Source organism: Chaetodon trifascialis, chromosome 14, assembly GCF_039877785.1.
Source record: "Chaetodon trifascialis isolate fChaTrf1 chromosome 14, fChaTrf1.hap1, whole genome shotgun sequence".
NCBI lineage: Eukaryota > Metazoa > Chordata > Actinopteri > Chaetodontiformes > Chaetodontidae > Chaetodon > Chaetodon trifascialis.
This window is the reverse complement of record NC_092069.1, coordinates 14,534,942-14,552,613: the sequence shown is the minus strand read 5'-3', so window position 1 is coordinate 14,552,613 and position 17,672 is coordinate 14,534,942. Positions and strand designations below refer to the sequence as shown.

The 17,672-nt window shown below is 41.9% G+C and overlaps 1 protein-coding gene across 3 annotated transcripts; it reads right to left on the bottom strand.

Moving 5' to 3' along the window:
• Nucleotides 1–873: 873 nt before the first annotated feature.
• Nucleotides 874–17,331, bottom strand: lrrc9 (leucine rich repeat containing 9). Of its 3 annotated transcripts, XR_011603055.1 has the most exons (33): nt 17,182–17,331; nt 16,682–16,900; nt 16,235–16,375; nt 15,977–16,040; nt 15,789–15,859; nt 14,848–15,030; nt 14,482–14,637; nt 14,134–14,342; nt 13,847–13,978; nt 13,582–13,761; nt 13,381–13,498; nt 12,911–13,046; nt 12,669–12,836; nt 12,456–12,580; nt 11,958–12,119; nt 11,760–11,879; nt 11,364–11,555; nt 11,153–11,278; nt 10,868–11,008; nt 10,504–10,681; nt 10,195–10,415; nt 9,978–10,100; nt 9,758–9,888; nt 9,529–9,637; nt 9,315–9,448; nt 8,204–8,340; nt 7,532–7,749; nt 6,605–6,673; nt 5,567–5,692; nt 4,262–4,451; nt 3,939–4,095; nt 3,744–3,834; nt 874–1,978 (listed from the first exon to the last, which is right to left on the bottom strand). XR_011603055.1 is itself a non-coding variant. In XM_070980106.1 (32 exons), exons 1-32 carry the CDS (start codon nt 17,236–17,238, stop codon nt 3,801–3,803), a joined length of 4,527 nt encoding a protein of 1,508 aa, XP_070836207.1. In that variant the 5' UTR covers nt 17,239–17,331; the 3' UTR covers nt 874–3,800. The 3 variants fall into 3 exon arrangements, 2 of the variants coding, with proteins under 2 accessions (XP_070836207.1, XP_070836208.1); XM_070980106.1 differs by having other exon boundaries at nt 874–3,834; XM_070980107.1 differs by having other exon boundaries at nt 874–3,834; nt 12,669–12,809.
• Nucleotides 17,332–17,672: the final 341 nt, after the last annotated feature.

Here is a 17,672-nt window from a genome sequence, read left to right as displayed (position 1 = left end):
CACATCCCAACGGCTTGTTTATCCTTCTTATCCTAAATCATTTTTCAACCTCTTTCTTGCCCGTATCTTTAAATCCTGATTCTAATGCGCTTAGTTGACCCCAAAAACTGACAGTGGATTAGAAATATTAATATTACAATCTAAATCCTTGTTATCATGTTCTTAATACAAAAAGAGCAAATCCCACGAGGGTTTTGTTATTTCAATATAATGAAAGTGATTGCGGTAAAGTGTCTGCCTCTCCACAATGTTGATTTACTTCGGGAGAAGGAGGGCAAAAAGGAGGATCATAAAGTGATCAACTATAAAGGCCACTATATCAGCACAAAGAAAGATAATAATCTGAAGCCACAGAGATTAAGTTGTTGTTGTTATTCTTGACGGGGCTGAGGGGATAAGGGTGGGCAGGAGGTTGTGCTTCCTTGTCATCTTGTAAAAGCAATTTCTGCTCTGTGTAGGACACAATAAACCACAACAGAAAAGCCTGTCAGTCACGACAACATGTATTGCACCTTGTAATCCTCCCATAGCACCACTCATTTAAAATCAATGCCCCATTTTTGTCATGCTGCCTGATGAGGAATATCAACTTGAATTAAGATTTAAGGGTCATTAAAGGAGACACACAAATGCAAATTCCGTGAAATAAAAAAGCCTAAATTGGCTACAATCTACAAAAAGCAGACCATCTGACGGTGCTCTGAAAATTGATTCCTGTTAAATTTACAAGAAAATTGGGTATTTGTCTGTTGTTTGGTTAGTGTTACCTTGTTTTTGCCATTTTAACCAAAGAACACGCTTTGTGTGATTGAAATAATGTGATAAATAACACACAAGTTCAATAATGCGGTAAATCACACGCAAGTCCAGAAATGAGCGGCAGTTAAGATTTAATGCTTCTGCGAGGCGTGCTCTCATCCAAAATGTTTACACAAAATAAAAGCATTTTCCTTTTCATTCTAATTGTCACTCTCACTACATTCTTTTATCTGTATTTTCCCCATTCACAGACTCCATCCGCTTTTTATTCTAGGGAGCCTCACAGGTAACAAATTACAGGAAAATGACGAGCGACAACAATAACTCAATGACAGATTTCAAGAGAGGCAATATGGCGAGATTGTTTTTGAATAGAGAATGTATTTGTGGAGATGAAAAATGAACTCGGGACATAATATGCACCTTTTAGAAACAAAATAATTTCTATTTTGATGATAACTTGTAGTTGTTTGCCATCAGCAGCCAAATGTGGAGAGGACATTTCATTTTTACAACAGCAATTCCAAGTCAAGTGGTGATGTTGGTGTAATTGTAACCTCTACCGAAGCACTTCTGAAGTTAATACAAGCTGGTAAGTGTGTAATGCATGTGCAGTTTAATGTTGTTCAGCCATTACACATACTGCATATAATGCTTCAATAAGCATCCCACAAGATGCAGCATTATCTTGGGCATCAAACATCAATCAACGTACCCATCCCTCTCACTTCACCCACAACATCAACCAACACTAGAACCAGAGTAGATAGCAGTGAAAACATGGTCCATTCAGCAATTATTTACAGAGTCTTGGACTAATGGTGCTCTGAATGCACAGACACAGCAAATGTAGGGAGTTAGTGGACCAGCAGTAATGGCCCCATACAGAGCATGTGTTTTGTGTGTGTGTGTGTGTGTGTGTGTGTGTGTGTGTGTGTGTGTGTGTGTGTGTGTGTGTGTGTGTGTGTGTGTGTGTGTGTGTGTGTTGGTGGGGATGGGGGAAAGAGCATCATCTATAACTGATGCACAACAAGCACAAACATGTCTAATTATGAATCCAGACTGCAGCAGTGGAGACCAACTCACATCCCCCTCTCCACCCTCTCTGTCTCTCTTTCACCCTCTCGGTCCCTCCCGCCCGAGCCGGGCTCCATATCAGGCAGATGAAAACATAACCTGTCACATTCCATCCCATTAAACCAGCTACGAACCATGTGGTCTGCTCACAGAGAGGGAGAGAGAGAGAGAGGAGAGGGAGAGAGACAGAGAGACCGGTGCATCTGGGTTCACTCAGAACTGATGAATTATTCACAATCTTTATGCTAATGTCATTTTAATGTTAAAAATAGTGACAGATATGCAAAAAGAAACATACTGTATGATGTGGTATGCCCACCATAAGCTTACTCCATACACAGTACAATTGTTTTAAAAACACTTATACTTCCAACATATCCATACTGCACATACTGTACACGAATATAAAATGTACAGTTATCCTTTGCAATACCTAATGCACCAGAGAGCTCACACTGAGCCCCCAAATCTGTGCATTAGAGGGGTTTTTTTTTTCTTTTTTTAAATTTCAGTCCATCAGCTGCCATTTGATGTCAGGCAGAGCAAGGTAATAACAGTGCACTCACTTGCACAGTCATTAGCCCCGCTTAATGCTGGGAATTAACACAAATTAAGTGAAGTTAAGTACATGCATTAGAGGAGCTTGTTTGGGGAGAGCTTTTCACTTCTGCTGCCTAGAGATGGCTGCTGCCTCACATGTTTAGCAAAGGAAACACAACACTAAGGCATACACTCATGTGTCCACCTTCAGCTGATAAATTGCTACCTACAGCACAGGTAGTAAATTCATTGAGGCCTGATTAGCAGTGTCACAAAGGGAGTGCTAATGGAGCTCTAAGGACACCTAGTGGTCACATTAACACCACTGAGTCATAAAGTCCATATTTATGTGTTATAGAAAAGTACAGGTTTAATAGAAACAATCATTTAACTTTACAAGAAGTCATGGTGAGAATGGCTTTCTTTCCCTGCTGCTTTATAACTTTCATGTCTCGGCTGATGGATGGGAATCTCAATCTTTTCACATGGAGGTTTTGATCACACAGTTATCAGTTTAGAGGTCCCAGAATGAAAAGGTTTTAGGTCACATAATATGAGTTGTATCCTCCACATTTAAGGCTCAGACTGGCATTTTTGTTAACTACAGGACTACTAGATTACTAAACTGTGAGGAGGACCGGGAGGATTATAGTCTCATGTTCATCAGAACTAACATCATAAATATCAAATGGAGTAGGTTCATTTCCAGTTACAACACACGAGATTTGCCTATTAGTCAAAACTGCAGTGGGCTTTTCGAAAAGAGGCTAACATGATGAAACTGACAATCTCTGAAATCCATTTGGACCGCATTCAAGATTACATCTTTATCTGAGTGACTGCAGATTATTGTCCACAGAGAGGTGTGCTAAAACTGGATTATCCACTTGTTGGGGATGCATTTGACCCAATGGATGCAGCGTGCCACCCTCACACGCCCTTACATCTGTGGGTGTTTTTTCACTTGTTTGGGGCCAAGGATGGGATAGCAGTAGAAATGACACCAAAACCTCTCATCCTCAGATTACCATGGTTAGTGAGCCACATATGTGGATAGAAAATAAGGTCACAGTTATTATAAATGCATGTGAAAGGGATGCATCACAATCAACATTCAAGCAGCCTAATTTTCTCCAACCCCAAATGTGTTTTAGTTTAAAGTAAAATTCAAAGAGCTGCAAAGGTGATGTATTGATATGTACACACTGGAAGTAAAATGTTTACAGAAAGTTATTTCTTGCTCTTGTTCTATGTTCACTACGCAGACGATCCAGGCACACTTAGAAAAAGGCCATCTTGAAGAAATAATGTCCTAAAACACTGGGATGTGTGACCACACCACAGTCATGGCTGTCGCATGTGTTCACCTTTGGATTGTGTACTGATTGACGAGTTATCAGTGTATGATCCACCTCCTCTGGCCGCTACATGGGTGGAGGTTTGCCACCATTTGGAAATCTGGAATATAAATACGAGGGAACAGTCAGAGTATTATCTTTAAAAGAGATCTCTCACATTTTACAGAAGCATAATTATATCTCTTGGATTTTGGATTTACCAACCTGCTGTCGTGCTCCAGGTTGGGATACGTGATGATGACTCTGTTGCCATCAGGAAGGAGGCCTGTGGTTGTCAGGTTGCTTCCTGTTCTTCGAATGTGTCTAAAGGTAATATCAGTTTGCCCGCTTCGAGCAGCATTACCGTGCTTGTGCTTCTTGTCTGAATTGGGGATTAATACAAGGGTGTGGGATCGAGAGGCAAAATAAGTCAATTTAACAGTTCTTTGGTAAACTGCTATATTGAAAAGTGAATCCTTATTAAACCTGTGGCAATCGAAAGCTTGTTTTTATGCACACTCATGCGTAATAAGAAACGTCACACTCACGCTTGTATGTGTAATGAGATTGGGCCTCGTCCATGTTACTTGACAGGACATCATGGCCCTGCATTAAGCTCTGTAGTCCTCCGCTTATACTCATTCCTCTTAGAGCGGTGTGTCGAGGCATGAGGGGTAGCAGTCCAGGCAGGTTTATCTCAGTGGCAGGAAGAGAAGCTCCAGGGCATTGGGAGCATGGCTTTAAGACATGTATTAAATAGGGAGCATAAGGAAGATGGAAGTAATGTTCCAGGACAGGATTACATTGGAAAAGATAAGCAGATATTCAGATAACATGTAAAAATGATCTCCTCAGGGCCTCCAGAACCCAACCTCGAAACTGTTTCTTTTTTCTCTACCTTCATATTGCTACTACTGTCACTGCAGTGTGTCCAGTCCAAACACGCCTGGCAGAGGATTGATGATTAAATTGCTTTTTCCACATATATGAGCACCTATAGGGGTATAGTAATTACTGTTCATCAATAGCAATGTGTGCATTCAAACAGCAGCAGTCGCAGGCATTAACGCAGTGTGACAACTGAGATGGCAGTTATTAGAGTCAATAGGGGGAGGTTTGTGTTTGTGTTTTTAATGAGCGAACCCAGGATCTCTGCTGTGTCATTTCTACATCTACGATTAACAAGCGAAGGGGGTCGTGCTGACCTGGCTAATAGGGGGTAAATCCACTGGTGCATTATCGGCCGGGCACATTTCATCTAATCAGCAGGATGATGCCAGCAGGCTTAGGCTGCTTTTAATTCAGAACTGTAGTAGAATTACTGCCCTGGCCTCTCATTACATGAACATCAAATCAGTCAGACTGTAAGAGTTTCATCCAGGCTTTTCCCTTTTCTGTTTTGGTGTGGTTTGGTTGTTGTTTGTTTCTTTCAGTTGGACCACATTGTACATGATGAGGCCCATTATGAGCTTTTAACATAAACAAGGTTTTAGTTCATTTGTTGTCAAGTTTCATACTGAAATAAAAAGATAGTAGTAGAGTAAAGCAGAGTAAGACAGGGAGTGACAGATTTCTTTCCTGCAAACTAACCTGATTCCTAATCCTATCAACATGCTAGAAGTAAAACATCTTGACTACTGAATGTACGCAGGGCTGTAGAGAAACTGACATCGCAAAAATACTAGAATCACCTATTTTTCAAAAAGATCTGAATTTTTCAGTCCCAAGTGGGAAAATTATACTGAGAAAAAATAGGACATGACCTCTGTGTCCTCAATGACAGCTATGATCCTGTATATACGTGCATATGTGTGTGTTTCTGAGTAAGTATGCATGTTGTGTGCAGTCCTCACTGATAGATCAGTACTGAGGAGTTCAGCCCGGGTTCTTTCCTCCAGGGTAACCATCACTCCATCCAGAACCTGCAGCCGGGACAGACGGAGTACTACTGTTGGTCTGTGGAGAGAATTTCTGGCTACCTGGAAGAAAAAAGGCATCTGTTTAATAAAACAACCTGGTAATAAATGACACTGACAGAAATTTGAACTGTGGACTCTCAGTGAAGCCAGCCCTGTGACATCTGAGATAAATATGATGCTATGTGGGTCCCAGCGCAGTTATCATGTTCCCAACAGCTATTCCAGTGACCCAGCTGACAGCAGCAGATAGCTCTGTGGCCAGCTGAGGGCATCCTGTGGCCAATGTACAAATTCAGCCTGTCCACTCACAGAACTTAATGTCCCTGTAGGACACTGCTGCTGTGATTAAGTTGTGAGTGCATGCCAATGGATGTCCAGTGGAGAAGAGTGGACAGATTCTGGCTTGGAAACATGGGTGAGGTAGTGATCTCATGCTGTCAACAGCAGGAGGTATTGTCTCTAGGGTGGCTACTGGCCTCTACCCCCTGGCAGGATTAACCCCTCCTGTGGGAGGAGAAGGGGGATGGGGTCGAACGGTACAGAGGCTATCACAGCTGAGCATAGCCCTGTGGACGACGGAGATGCCCGTGGGCTGCGGGCTCTGCTCTGGCCTGATCCATGAGCTCCAGATGGGTGATGTAACGGGGCCAATAGTGCCCTGCCATTTGTTCAACGGATTTGTCTCTGATGCTGGCCAGTTTGAGGAGCAGCAGATGGCCCATCATGTAATCGCTTAATTTGAAACCACAGAGTTACACTGGGATCGTGTTTTGGATTGTGCAAGTGAGAAATTGGGCTTGTGAGCGTGCTTTTTGATAATTTCTTTGAGAGTGACAGAGTTCAAAGCATCCTGTGACTTACAGCTAGTAGAGCCACAGCAAAGCTCATAGTGACAAAACAAACCTGGATAATATCTTTTCCCATTCACATCACGGTAACTGTGTGTAATGCACAAACACTTGGAATACTCACAGGATTGCCAACAACAGAGAGCTCTGTCAGCGAAGGAAGGACTTCTAGTTTGGTGAGCTCTGTGGTGTCCTACAAAAAGCAAATTTACAAAGATAAGTTCCTTTTCATTCACTGCCCACTCTTTTAACTTTTTTTTCCCACTGGTTGTAGCCTGCTGCGTGTTGATAATGGGGACAAATGCATCAGAGCTGAACCTTTCATAATTTTGGTGTAGGGAGGATAGAAGCAGCTGATGAGAGAGATTACATGTGTGAGCTCTCATTAATCTCATGAAAGAGTTTGGGCACGCAACGGGGCACGGGGGTGTTTTCTGTCATTCCCAGGTTTATGGTTGCACTTGGCTGTGATTCAAAGACGCCCCCACTGTGAGAACTGCTGCGCTGGGATGATTGCTGTATTTTATGTCTTAATTGAATGCATGAAAACATTAAGGAAGTGAAGGGAGGCAGGAACTGGCAACAAAAGTGCAAATCACTCGCCCTGGTCGAGGGGGAGATGCAGACTGAGAAGCTGATTGCACGTTGTCCTGATTGTTCACCTCTTTCTTCACACACGGGCATGACCTTCAATCAAACTTGATTCTCCTTAATGCTACCCCTCGCATGCCACAGTGGGGTGGTAATGACTCATGATTACTATACTTCATGCCTGACTTTGCAAATGCAGGGAAAAGTAATATGACTGCATGCTGAATGAAATACATTCTTAAACATGTGACACATTCTACATATGAACCAATCAGTAAAATCTGGTAGTAAATCAAAAACTGCACAAAAGCTTACCGTGACCTTGGTGGTCACATCAGGGAGCCACTGTGGTGTGAATCACTAAGGAAGTTTCATTGAAAATTTGCACATGCACTTTTATTAAATCTCTGAATATAAACATCCAGCATGTGAGGAGATGACTGCTGCTGGAGGAGAGTACCTGCAGCTTGTTCATGCCAAGAAAGAGCTTGCGGAGCTCAGTCAAAGGATCTAGGTGGCTGAGCTCCCGGATCCGGTTCTCTGCTAGGTGCAACTCTAACAGGACTTTCTGGGATATGAAAGAGTTATTGGCCAGGGCTTTGATCCGGTTCCTGTCTAAAACAAGCTCTCTGAGCTGGTGAAGCCCCTCCAATCCTTCCACCTGGCTGATCTCATTACCTAGGGAGAAAGAAAACCTTATCAAAACAAAGGAAAGATATCTAAAACAACAGCCTAATATTTCAAGAAAGAAAATGAGAGAATAAATAGCACACCCTAAGCAAAATAAAAGGTGATGTCTTAAGGCAATATAAATATTTGCCTGGTAAGTGTTGTTTGCCCCTGGTGTTAAAGGAACTGAAATTACAGCGACAGACTTGACTGGTTTCTAAGCAAAAAAGGAAGGACAAGTAAGGTTTGCTTTGTGGGACATCATGACAAAGCAAAGCTCAATCAAAAGCCATCAAAAGCTGTTGAAAAGAAAGTCACTCCTTCTTTTCTTCGAGTCTCATCTCCCACCTGGCCTAAGGCCGATTGGAGACTTTGTTGCTCAGTGCTTGCCTTTTCACAGGCTCTATACACCACACTTTTAACAGGCTTTGTGTGGAAGGGGAGCTACATCAACCATATGTACCTTGAAGAAAGAGTGCTTTAAGATTGGTGAGCCTGCTGAGCTGCAGATTGGCCATATTGGAGATGCCATTGTGACTCAAATGCAGCACCTCCAGGCTGCCCATCAGTGGTTCCAGACTGCCAGTGGGCCCAGTTTCCCTTAAACAGAGTCACAGAATGACAGTTTGCAACCTCTGTGGTTAAATGAACATCTCTTTCTCCCTCCCGCTGCCTCATTTAACTGGTCAGACATCACAGGTGCAGACCACCTAAAGGCAGTCCCAGTCAGGGCAAACAAAGGCATCGCTTCCTATAAAAAGAAAACGAGACTGGAAGATCACATTAGTATTCCCATGATATCTGACATATGCTCAGTTGAAAACAGTACAAAGACAATATATTTAATGTCAGCTTCATTGATGTTTGTAAATATCTGCTTATTCTGAATTTGATGCAACAACACATTTCAAACAAGTTGGGACAGGAGCAACTAAAGACTGGGAAAGATGTGGAATGCTCCAAAACCACCTGTTTGGAACATTCCACAGGTAAACAGGTTCATTGGTAACAGGTGAGAGTTAAAAAAAATCCCCCACCCTAAACCCAAATGAGAGTGCTCAGCATATGTGTGGGAAGTGCTTCAAGAAGATGAAGCTAGTTGAGAGAATGCAAACAGTATGAAAAGATGCCATCAAAGCAAACGGTGGCTACTTCGAAGAATCAAAAATCCAAAACATATTTTGTTGTATTTACACATTTTCTGTTTACTACATGACTCGATATATGTCCTTGTGTCATTTTGATGTTTTCAGTATACCTAACATAAAATAATTAAAAATGAAGGAAAAACACTGAATATGTAAGGTGTGTCCAAACTTTTGACTGGTACTGTATATCTGCAAAGAATTTGTATTATTCTGAATCAAATTTCATTGTCTTGAAAGTGTGTTTACATGTAGATTTTATGATATTAGGCCACTGTGATAAACATACAGTATAACTGTCAAGAAAGTAGTTGATACATTGGCTGGTCAGTGCTGCCCCCTAATGGTTAAAGACTACACATTCAGTTGAAGCTCTTGGAATTATAAAATGTAAATACAGATGAATTACTGACATAAAGAGTGTGTTACCCTTTGCCTTTGGATGGGCTCTGTTGGCCGTAACCACTGGAGTGAACCTTGCTGTAGAGCATCTGTCTGTTTGTCTGATGAGTCTTATGTCTGGGCAGGATGGACTCGATGTGGTTGTAGTTGAGGAACAGAGCCTGTAAAGAAGACACTGGAAATAATGGATTTGTCCATGGTGCATTTCAAGTCGATTTCTGACATTTGATATAATTTGTACTTTGATGTTGGGCAGGTAGACGAGGCCAGAGAAAGAGGTGAGGTTGTTGTGGTCTAAGTTGACACTGCGCAGGCTACAGAACAGGTCTGCTGGACACAGATCAACCATTCTGCGGGTGGAAAACAAAATACTTTTAATCAGCCTAATTTTTCAGCACAGTAAATCACTGTAATCATGTTCATCTCTGGACGTGTGTCATGTTTATCTGTCTGCATAGCCAAGCTGTTACCTAATGGAGCAGGACTGCAAGGTGAGGTAGCTGATGTTTGTGTAGTTTGAGTGGCCCAGCTTCTCTGCTACCATGTCAGGGTTTAGTCTTCCTCCAAACATATCCTTTGCAGTTTCACACTCAGTTCCCTCCTAGAAAAAACAACAGCAAATACAAAACACTGAATTACCATCACCACAATATTTGAGATGCTCAACTGGTTGCTGTTGTCAGTACATACCACTGCAATCCCATCCAGAGCTTTTAGGGAGGGTAGGTGGAACACCGCATAGATCCGATAGTTTTCCAGTTTCTCCAGTAAAGGATTCCCATGAAGGTCCAGAATGATGAGGTTTGTCAATCCCTGACAAGGAAAAAAAGACCATATGAGCTCAGACAATGCAAGGAAAATGGTGGGAAAATCTGAAACCCACTGCCTTCATTCCTCTCCCACTTGCCTTCAGATAGTAGATGTCTTGCGATGTAGAAATTTTGTTGTTGCCAATGTAGAGCTCGAGGAGGGAGCGGACTCTCTGGATGCCATGCAGGGAACTGATGGAATTGTTCTCCACAGACAGAAAGGACAGGTTGGGCAGCTGATCTAGGACTGAGGAATCCAGACTGGACAGCTGGTTCCCATCAACACTCAGTTTATTTAGGCAAGGCAGTTTTGACAGGCCTGAGAGCGAACACAGACGCAGAAATAATGATGGCTGTGATGGAACTTAATGCTGCCATTTTCCAACTTTACTGTCAGTGTGACTGACCTTTGAGTGTGCTGATGCTGTTGTTGTTGAGGGAAAGCTCCTCCAGCTTCGAGCAGCTGTCAAGACCCTCCACTTTAGAAATGTCATTGTCATTAAAGGAGGCCCAGCGCAGATTGACCAGCTTGTTCAGACTGGTCAGTTTGGAAATCCTCTGGCTGTCAAGGTTCAGGGCAGTGATCTGTTCAAAAGTTAGGGAACACAGAAAATATATATAAATTAGCTTAGTTACAATTTAAATTACACTTGCCTCAGTATCAACATCAAGCAGGCTGGTCACTCCCTGGAGGAAAGATTTTTCCTAAAACTTTACAGATGCCTTTTTCGAGATGATTCCTATGAAGAAACCCACATGCCTGTCGCTCACCTTTGCAGTCCAGTCTAGCTTCAGCTCTTGGCTGAAGCCCCATGGTGCAGGACTGAGAAGACACAAGAGCTGGGCTGTTGACAGCAGGCTGAGACTGCGGGGACGGTCACTGTTGTTACGCGAGTGAGCCAGAAGAGATGCCTGTGAGCAGTGTCAACAGGCATGATTGAATTACAGTACATCCAGAAATAAACAGTTAGATGTTCACATACTGTACTGCATCCATCACTGGAGAAAGTTATTTATTCTAACTCAATAAAGCATCTGTATGTGTAAGATCTTAACCTGGTCAATTTTGGATCTGGCAGCCATCTGAACTGCATGAGCAGCCTCCTCCTCTGCTACCATCTTGTTGTCCAGGTGTGTGAGGGTCGTTAGACAGCCCAGCACGGTCCGTCTGACTGCTTCAGGCTGGAAAAAGGAAAGCGTCTTCACTGTATGCCTCCTCATTGTGCCTTGTATAACATGTTTGATTTTATGTGATAACAGCACACACCCTGTTCCAGGGGTTAAATCCAGCATCAAGCCTAAGCAGAGCAGGTGTGTGTTTCCTCAGCACAGCCATATCCTCTCTGGCTTTGGTCAGCTTGTTCCAGCGCACGTCGAGCTGTTTGAGCTGTCCCAACGCCCTCAGCCCTTCAAGGGTCACCAGGTGGTTAAAGCTAGCATCCAAAAACTCAAGGTTGGGCTGCGATTTATATAAGAGACAACAGATGGTATTTGTTTCCACTTCATGTTATAGTCCAAAACTCTTTATATTATGTGTCTACCCACTATCAAATTTCACTCAATATTACTGAGGCAAGTTGCTTTTAAAATGCTGCTTTCTTACGACGTTAGACACACTGTTTAGTTTAAGCTCAATAACAACATTTTCTATTGTCACTTTTACCATGTGGGAAATGTCATTCAGGTGTGTGAACTCATTGAAGCTGATGGTAAGATGCCGCAAAGCCGTGAGGTGGGAAATCTCCTTTATTTTACTCAGGCTGTTGCCATGAAGGTTCAGCACCTGGAGATTTGATGAAGACCTTATATTGTGAATGCATGAAAAGGCTTCAAAATCAAGGTGTCGTTTTAGAATACTTACAGTGATCTGACTGAGGACATTGGCTCTGGCCACATTAAGCAGAATTTTGTCATCCAAGCTCAACAACTTGGGTTGTGGTTTCAGCACGGGTTCCATGTTGAGGACTTCCTTGTCGAGGATGATGTCATTGGAAGGAGTATCACCTGCAGGCTGTTCTCGATCCTGTAACAACATATCAAAAGGTGTAAAGCACGTGAATTGCCCAGGAGATACATAATTACTGACTTGCACTGGTGTTAAAATAAAAGAAACCATAAAACAAGTGCGTAACCAGAGAAGTACAAATCAGAATAGTGTTTAATCATCTCTGAGTTTTAGTAAAAACACATGCATCTTGAATTTTGATTGCATCAGAGCTCAGCACGACACAATTTTTTTTACTGTCGTGATTTGTGCTCAAATTAAAAGTTCAAACGGACTGTTGAGCTCTTCAAGGCAGGCTGCATACAGTATGTTGTTTTACGACAAAAACAGTAACAAAACAGATGAATGATTTACCCCAGTGAGGTATTCAAAATACACGATGTACTCGGGCAAGACAAGCTCACGGTCAAACACAAACCACTGTCGCCGCCGTGGACTGCATTCAGGGCCAGTGTGTGTTTTGGAGGAGCGGGGTCTCTCTGAACCAAAAACACAGAGAGGCAATGAGATTGAATAAAATACCAACAGAAAATTGATTGTTTTCATGCCCTCTCAGATACCACATACCTTCACTGGTTGCAGTTCTTTGCTTCGTGTCCACATTGCAGTACACAGAGTAGGCTTTGGGATAGCTGCCCCGGTCCACTGGCTCTCCCACTCGAATAGGCATGCTGTGGCCCACAAACACTTTGGAAACAATAATCTGACCTACAGGCAAAAACTTTAGTGTTTTAGCTATTCAGAGAAAAAAAACAATGGTCACAGCTAAGGGGAGTAAAAGGATAATCCTTTGAGAAGATCAATCTCACCATGCCTGAAGGGGATCGTATCCGTACTGTGCTTGGACTCGCCTTGGCTGGCCTGGCGCAGTGCATGTTCAATTCTGGGCTGCTCGGTCACACTCAGGCTATTGGATAGTGGTATAGCATCCTCTCTTTCCAAGGCCTAGTTCACAGTCAACATGGCAAAAATCAGCATGTTTTGGAGTTTATGTGCAATTAAGAAATGACAGATTCTGTTTTGTGGTGTAGCTCAAAAGGGGGATCAACTAACACTTTTAATATGTTGCAATTTCACACTAATAGAACTTTTCCTTCCTTACACTGTTCATTGCATTCTGCTTACAAACTTATTTTTGCAAATGCTGTTCATTGTCCTACCTATACGGGTAAAAAGCAGTGAACTGACTCTTGTGGTGCTCAGTGGAATAAACTTTGGGTAATGAGACAGTTGAGGGATGGTAGAATTGTGAAAGTCACAGTAACAGCAGTATACACACCTTATATTGCTCAGCCGTCTTGAAGCCTTCCTCTAAAACGCGCAAAATGTCTTCCTTCTCAATACTTTTTTCAGGGTCAGCTATGTAGAATAAATGCTCCAGACGACGTCTGTAATTCCTGCTTGAAAGATTTCCATGTCTCTAAATGAATGGTAAAAATACAATTATTACCACTTTTCATTACAGTATAGTTTAACTTACTGTGAAAAGGTAGCAGACTCATCACTGGCTAGAAGGGTGTGAAGTTTGTCCTCAAAGCGAAGCCGCAAAGCACTGTTGTGGATGCGGATCACCCTATTGATCTTAATGCCAGTGATGCCGTGAACCTTAAAGTCTGACTGACAGAAGCGGGACAGCAGGAGGTCGCAACAGGAAGTAAACCTGTTGGGTACATAAAACATAAACAAAGTTTTGTCCTTTGGAATTGGGTGTTCCATGATTGTGTTTTATAAAACCAAGTACGCACCACGGGTCTGTGGAGCAGCCCTCTTCCAAACGAATATTTCCAACACTCTCTAGCTCAATCAACAGAAACTGGACAGTATATTCCATCCTGTTTGTGGCTTGGACCAAATCCCGCTCATACCAGGCGTCAATCCTGAATGTAGAAGAAGGAACATTATTTTTCATAGTGGCTTCATAGTGGTTTCATTGATCACATGCTTCAGTGTAGAAACACATACTGTACAGTATGAGACTAAACTGTATAAAACAGTGTAAAATTTTCTCTGTATTTTATTCAAATGTACAGACTCATCCAGCCTCCTTGTCCATAGCACCAGTCTCTCCCTCAGCGCTTCAATCTTGCTGAGGATTTTGAGCTCAATGGCAGGATCACGACTGATGTCAGTGGTCGGGTCATTTCTGTCAGTCGAACCTTCGACTGGGTGGGTTGATCCATCGTCCGGCGTGCAGGTGGACTTCTTAGAACTGGCTGGCACCTTGGAGAGCTCACGTTCAAGCTAGGTATGCATCCAAATGGAAACAGCTCTCTTAACTTTGCACAGTAACAGCAACCTGCAGCTGGAGGTTACAGCTAAATAACTCATCCATGCACTCTTGTTACAGCTGCCAAAATCATTTTTCAAGGATTGTACATACATTCTTGAGCGCATGACTGACTGTTCTGATGCATTCCTCGGGTAACTGTAACATAGTTCTCTTCCTCTCCGCCAGACTGAGCTGAGCCTCTGCCAGGTTCTTCTGAGCAGTACGTACACGCATGTTGTAGTACATCATTTTCTTCATTACTGTGGACTAAAAGGAAAAAAGGCAAAGAAAACACATAAGAAAAGTATGTTATGTTTTTCTATTAATCAAGGGAAACCTGATTTTGCTATTACTTTGGCAAATCATTAGCAATGGACATAAATCAGAATTTGTCCTCTCAAGAGTCTAAGAGAGATTCAGGTGAGCGCAGTTAGTGTAACGCAGGGGTGGCAGGGGTCCTGCTGGTCCTCTCAATACCTCAGCTGCTTCCTTGATGTGCTTGCTCGAGACGTCATAGGTGTCAAGCCGCTGGAGGCCTGGCATGTGGTACAGCACGTGTGTGGCATAGTTACACAGCAGACACACTGGGTTTGGGGTAGACGTGGGGTCCTTCAGAGCTAGTTCTCTGAGACAGGGTAAGCGGGCAAGCATAGTCAGCTCCTGTTACGACAACGACAGAACACACAGGCTCGTTCACTGACGGGGTTCCTAAACACATGAATGATTCTCAAGAATAAATGAAGTCTTTACATCATTTTTTAAGGAAACAGCAGATGCTGCAGATGTCACCGAGGTCCACATTTCATTGCTCTACCTACATAATAGAATTGTCTGGAATATTTTATATTTTCTTGAAGGCTGTTAGAGGCCACAAATGATTTGGCAACCACTGTGAAGACACAACATTTTTTTGGCCAAACACTTCTCTTACAACGTGCCACTTGCTGCAGCAGCTCAAAAGAAATGTCAAAATGATGAAAGACAGATTGCGGCAATATGATCTGAGGTGTCAATCCAATCATAGCTAGATCCACAAAACTTTTTTGTGTTGTCAGAATAACCTTGTAAATATTCTGAATCAGCGTGTCTGCCTGAGTATATATAATAAATGTAGAACTAGCACAAATCCATATATCAAGCAAATCTTAGGTAGTCTTTCAAGATTATTTTTTTAAATAGACACAATAATGAATGTATATCATTGAAATTATGTTGCTCAATAATTCAATGACGGTCTTCTACAACGAGTCTATTGTAGAATTGATTGAAAATCTGAACTGTCTGAGACCCTGACATTTCACAAAAAAAATGTAAATACCCTTTCTTCAGACCAAGGATTTTAATAAGATTTTACAAAATAAGCAGGCAAACTTTTCAAAGAAGGAATTTCAAAAGCATAGCTCTGTTTTTAATCTTACCTTAAAGGAACTTATCTTGTTTCCAGACAGATTAAGACTCTGAAGGCTGGCATTGGGATCAAGGCTGTGCCCTTAAGAGAAGTTAAAAATGAGTTGATTATTCATTTATTTATCTTGTTGCTTTCAAACAGGTCACTGAATCTCAAGCAAACCCGGCACAGAAAATACAGAAGATACCAAAAACCTACCAATCTTTTCAATATTGTTGTCAGCAAGGTTGAGTTCTCTGAGATTTTCAAGTGCATTCAAACCCTTTAGAGAGACACACATAAACACATAACAGACAACAGATTCAAAATGGGAGCGGGCAGCTTTCACAAAACATGCACAATCATATTTACCGTCATGGTAAAATGTGGAAAAATGCAGTTTTGGTAAACCTGCATATACACACGTATGGAGATACAGATAGATAGACATGCAAACTCATAATTTAATGTCCAAACCTGTATCTGAGTCATGCAGTTATTGTTCAGCCACAGGACTTCTAGGTTGACCTGCAATTCTAAATTCTTTATTTCACTGATTTGATTATCATAAAGGTAGAGTTTCTCTAGCTGTAGACAATTCTGTAGTCCAGATATTTCCTGCAAAAGGAGAAGACAGGACAGACTATTGTTTAATGTATATGAGAATTGGCTTATACAGGATAGTCTGACTTAAACTACAGGTTGTGATCTATAAATTGTGGTCCATGCATCTAAGATTTGTTGTCACAGAGGAGAAAAATTGTGATTACAATGTAAAAGATTTAAGAACAGTGTGCAATCACTCGCAATGTAAACCACAGTGGACTGTAATGATTCAAGGCATAACATATTGTTGTTATCAGCACTGCTGATTCAGCAGTGCCAGTACTGATGATAGAAACCCTACGAGCATAAGAGACTTACTGTCAGATGGCACTGGACTACCCAGAGCTCCCGAAGCAGAGGACACCACTCGAGTGCTTCAATGTGTTTTATGTTCTGGCCCACTATGGTCAGCTGGCAGAGCCTTGGGAAAAAGGAAAGCCCAACCATGCGGGGAAAACCAGAGAAGAAGATCTCCAGGCAGCTGATGTTGCTTCCCTCTTGCGCAATTTTTTCATAGCACACTCCATTGGCCATGCACTGTTCATGTGAGGGAATAACTTATAATTATATGTATCCATCATATTAATCATATCATATAATCATAATCATTTGGATAATAATAAAAATAATAATAATTCACTGAAAAAAATAAACAACATAAACAGAAAATATATACTGTGTGTGTGTGTGTGTGTGTGTGTGTGTGTGTGTGTGTGTGTGTGTGTGTGTGTGTGTGTGTGTGTGTGTGTGTGTGTGTTACAACATTTCAGCTGATGAATCCAGTTGTTACTAGAAGTTGACCTCACGAGATTACTCACCAACTCTTTGACCACCTCCTCATCACCGCGGTGTTTTTGTTTCTCACTCTGTATCATCACGTTTTTGTCTGGAAATTAACTGCAGCTGAGCTAACAAACGCTAATGTTAAGTAGTTAGTTTGCCTTTACAATGCATGTATACTGTTTATCCCACTAACTAATAGTCTTTTGGGACTAAAGAAAAAGTCATGGCAAATTCGTCTAAGCATTCAAGTAAGCATGTGAACTAATAACTGGGGTTAGTCCTTAAACACGTTAAATATCGCCACACATTCATGCTAACTTCGCTAGCCTTTAAACTTATGCTACCAGCTAGCTAACTAACTTCAGTAACAGATATTGGGACTGTTCGCTCGGTGCCAAAAATGTCAGTATTAAAATAAATCAACATGTCTAGTCAAATCTCGCATAAAAATTAACTATTTTCTACGACGAACTAAATAACACCGGCGGACTTGTGCTCAAACACAAACTCCGTGGCCCGTATGAGT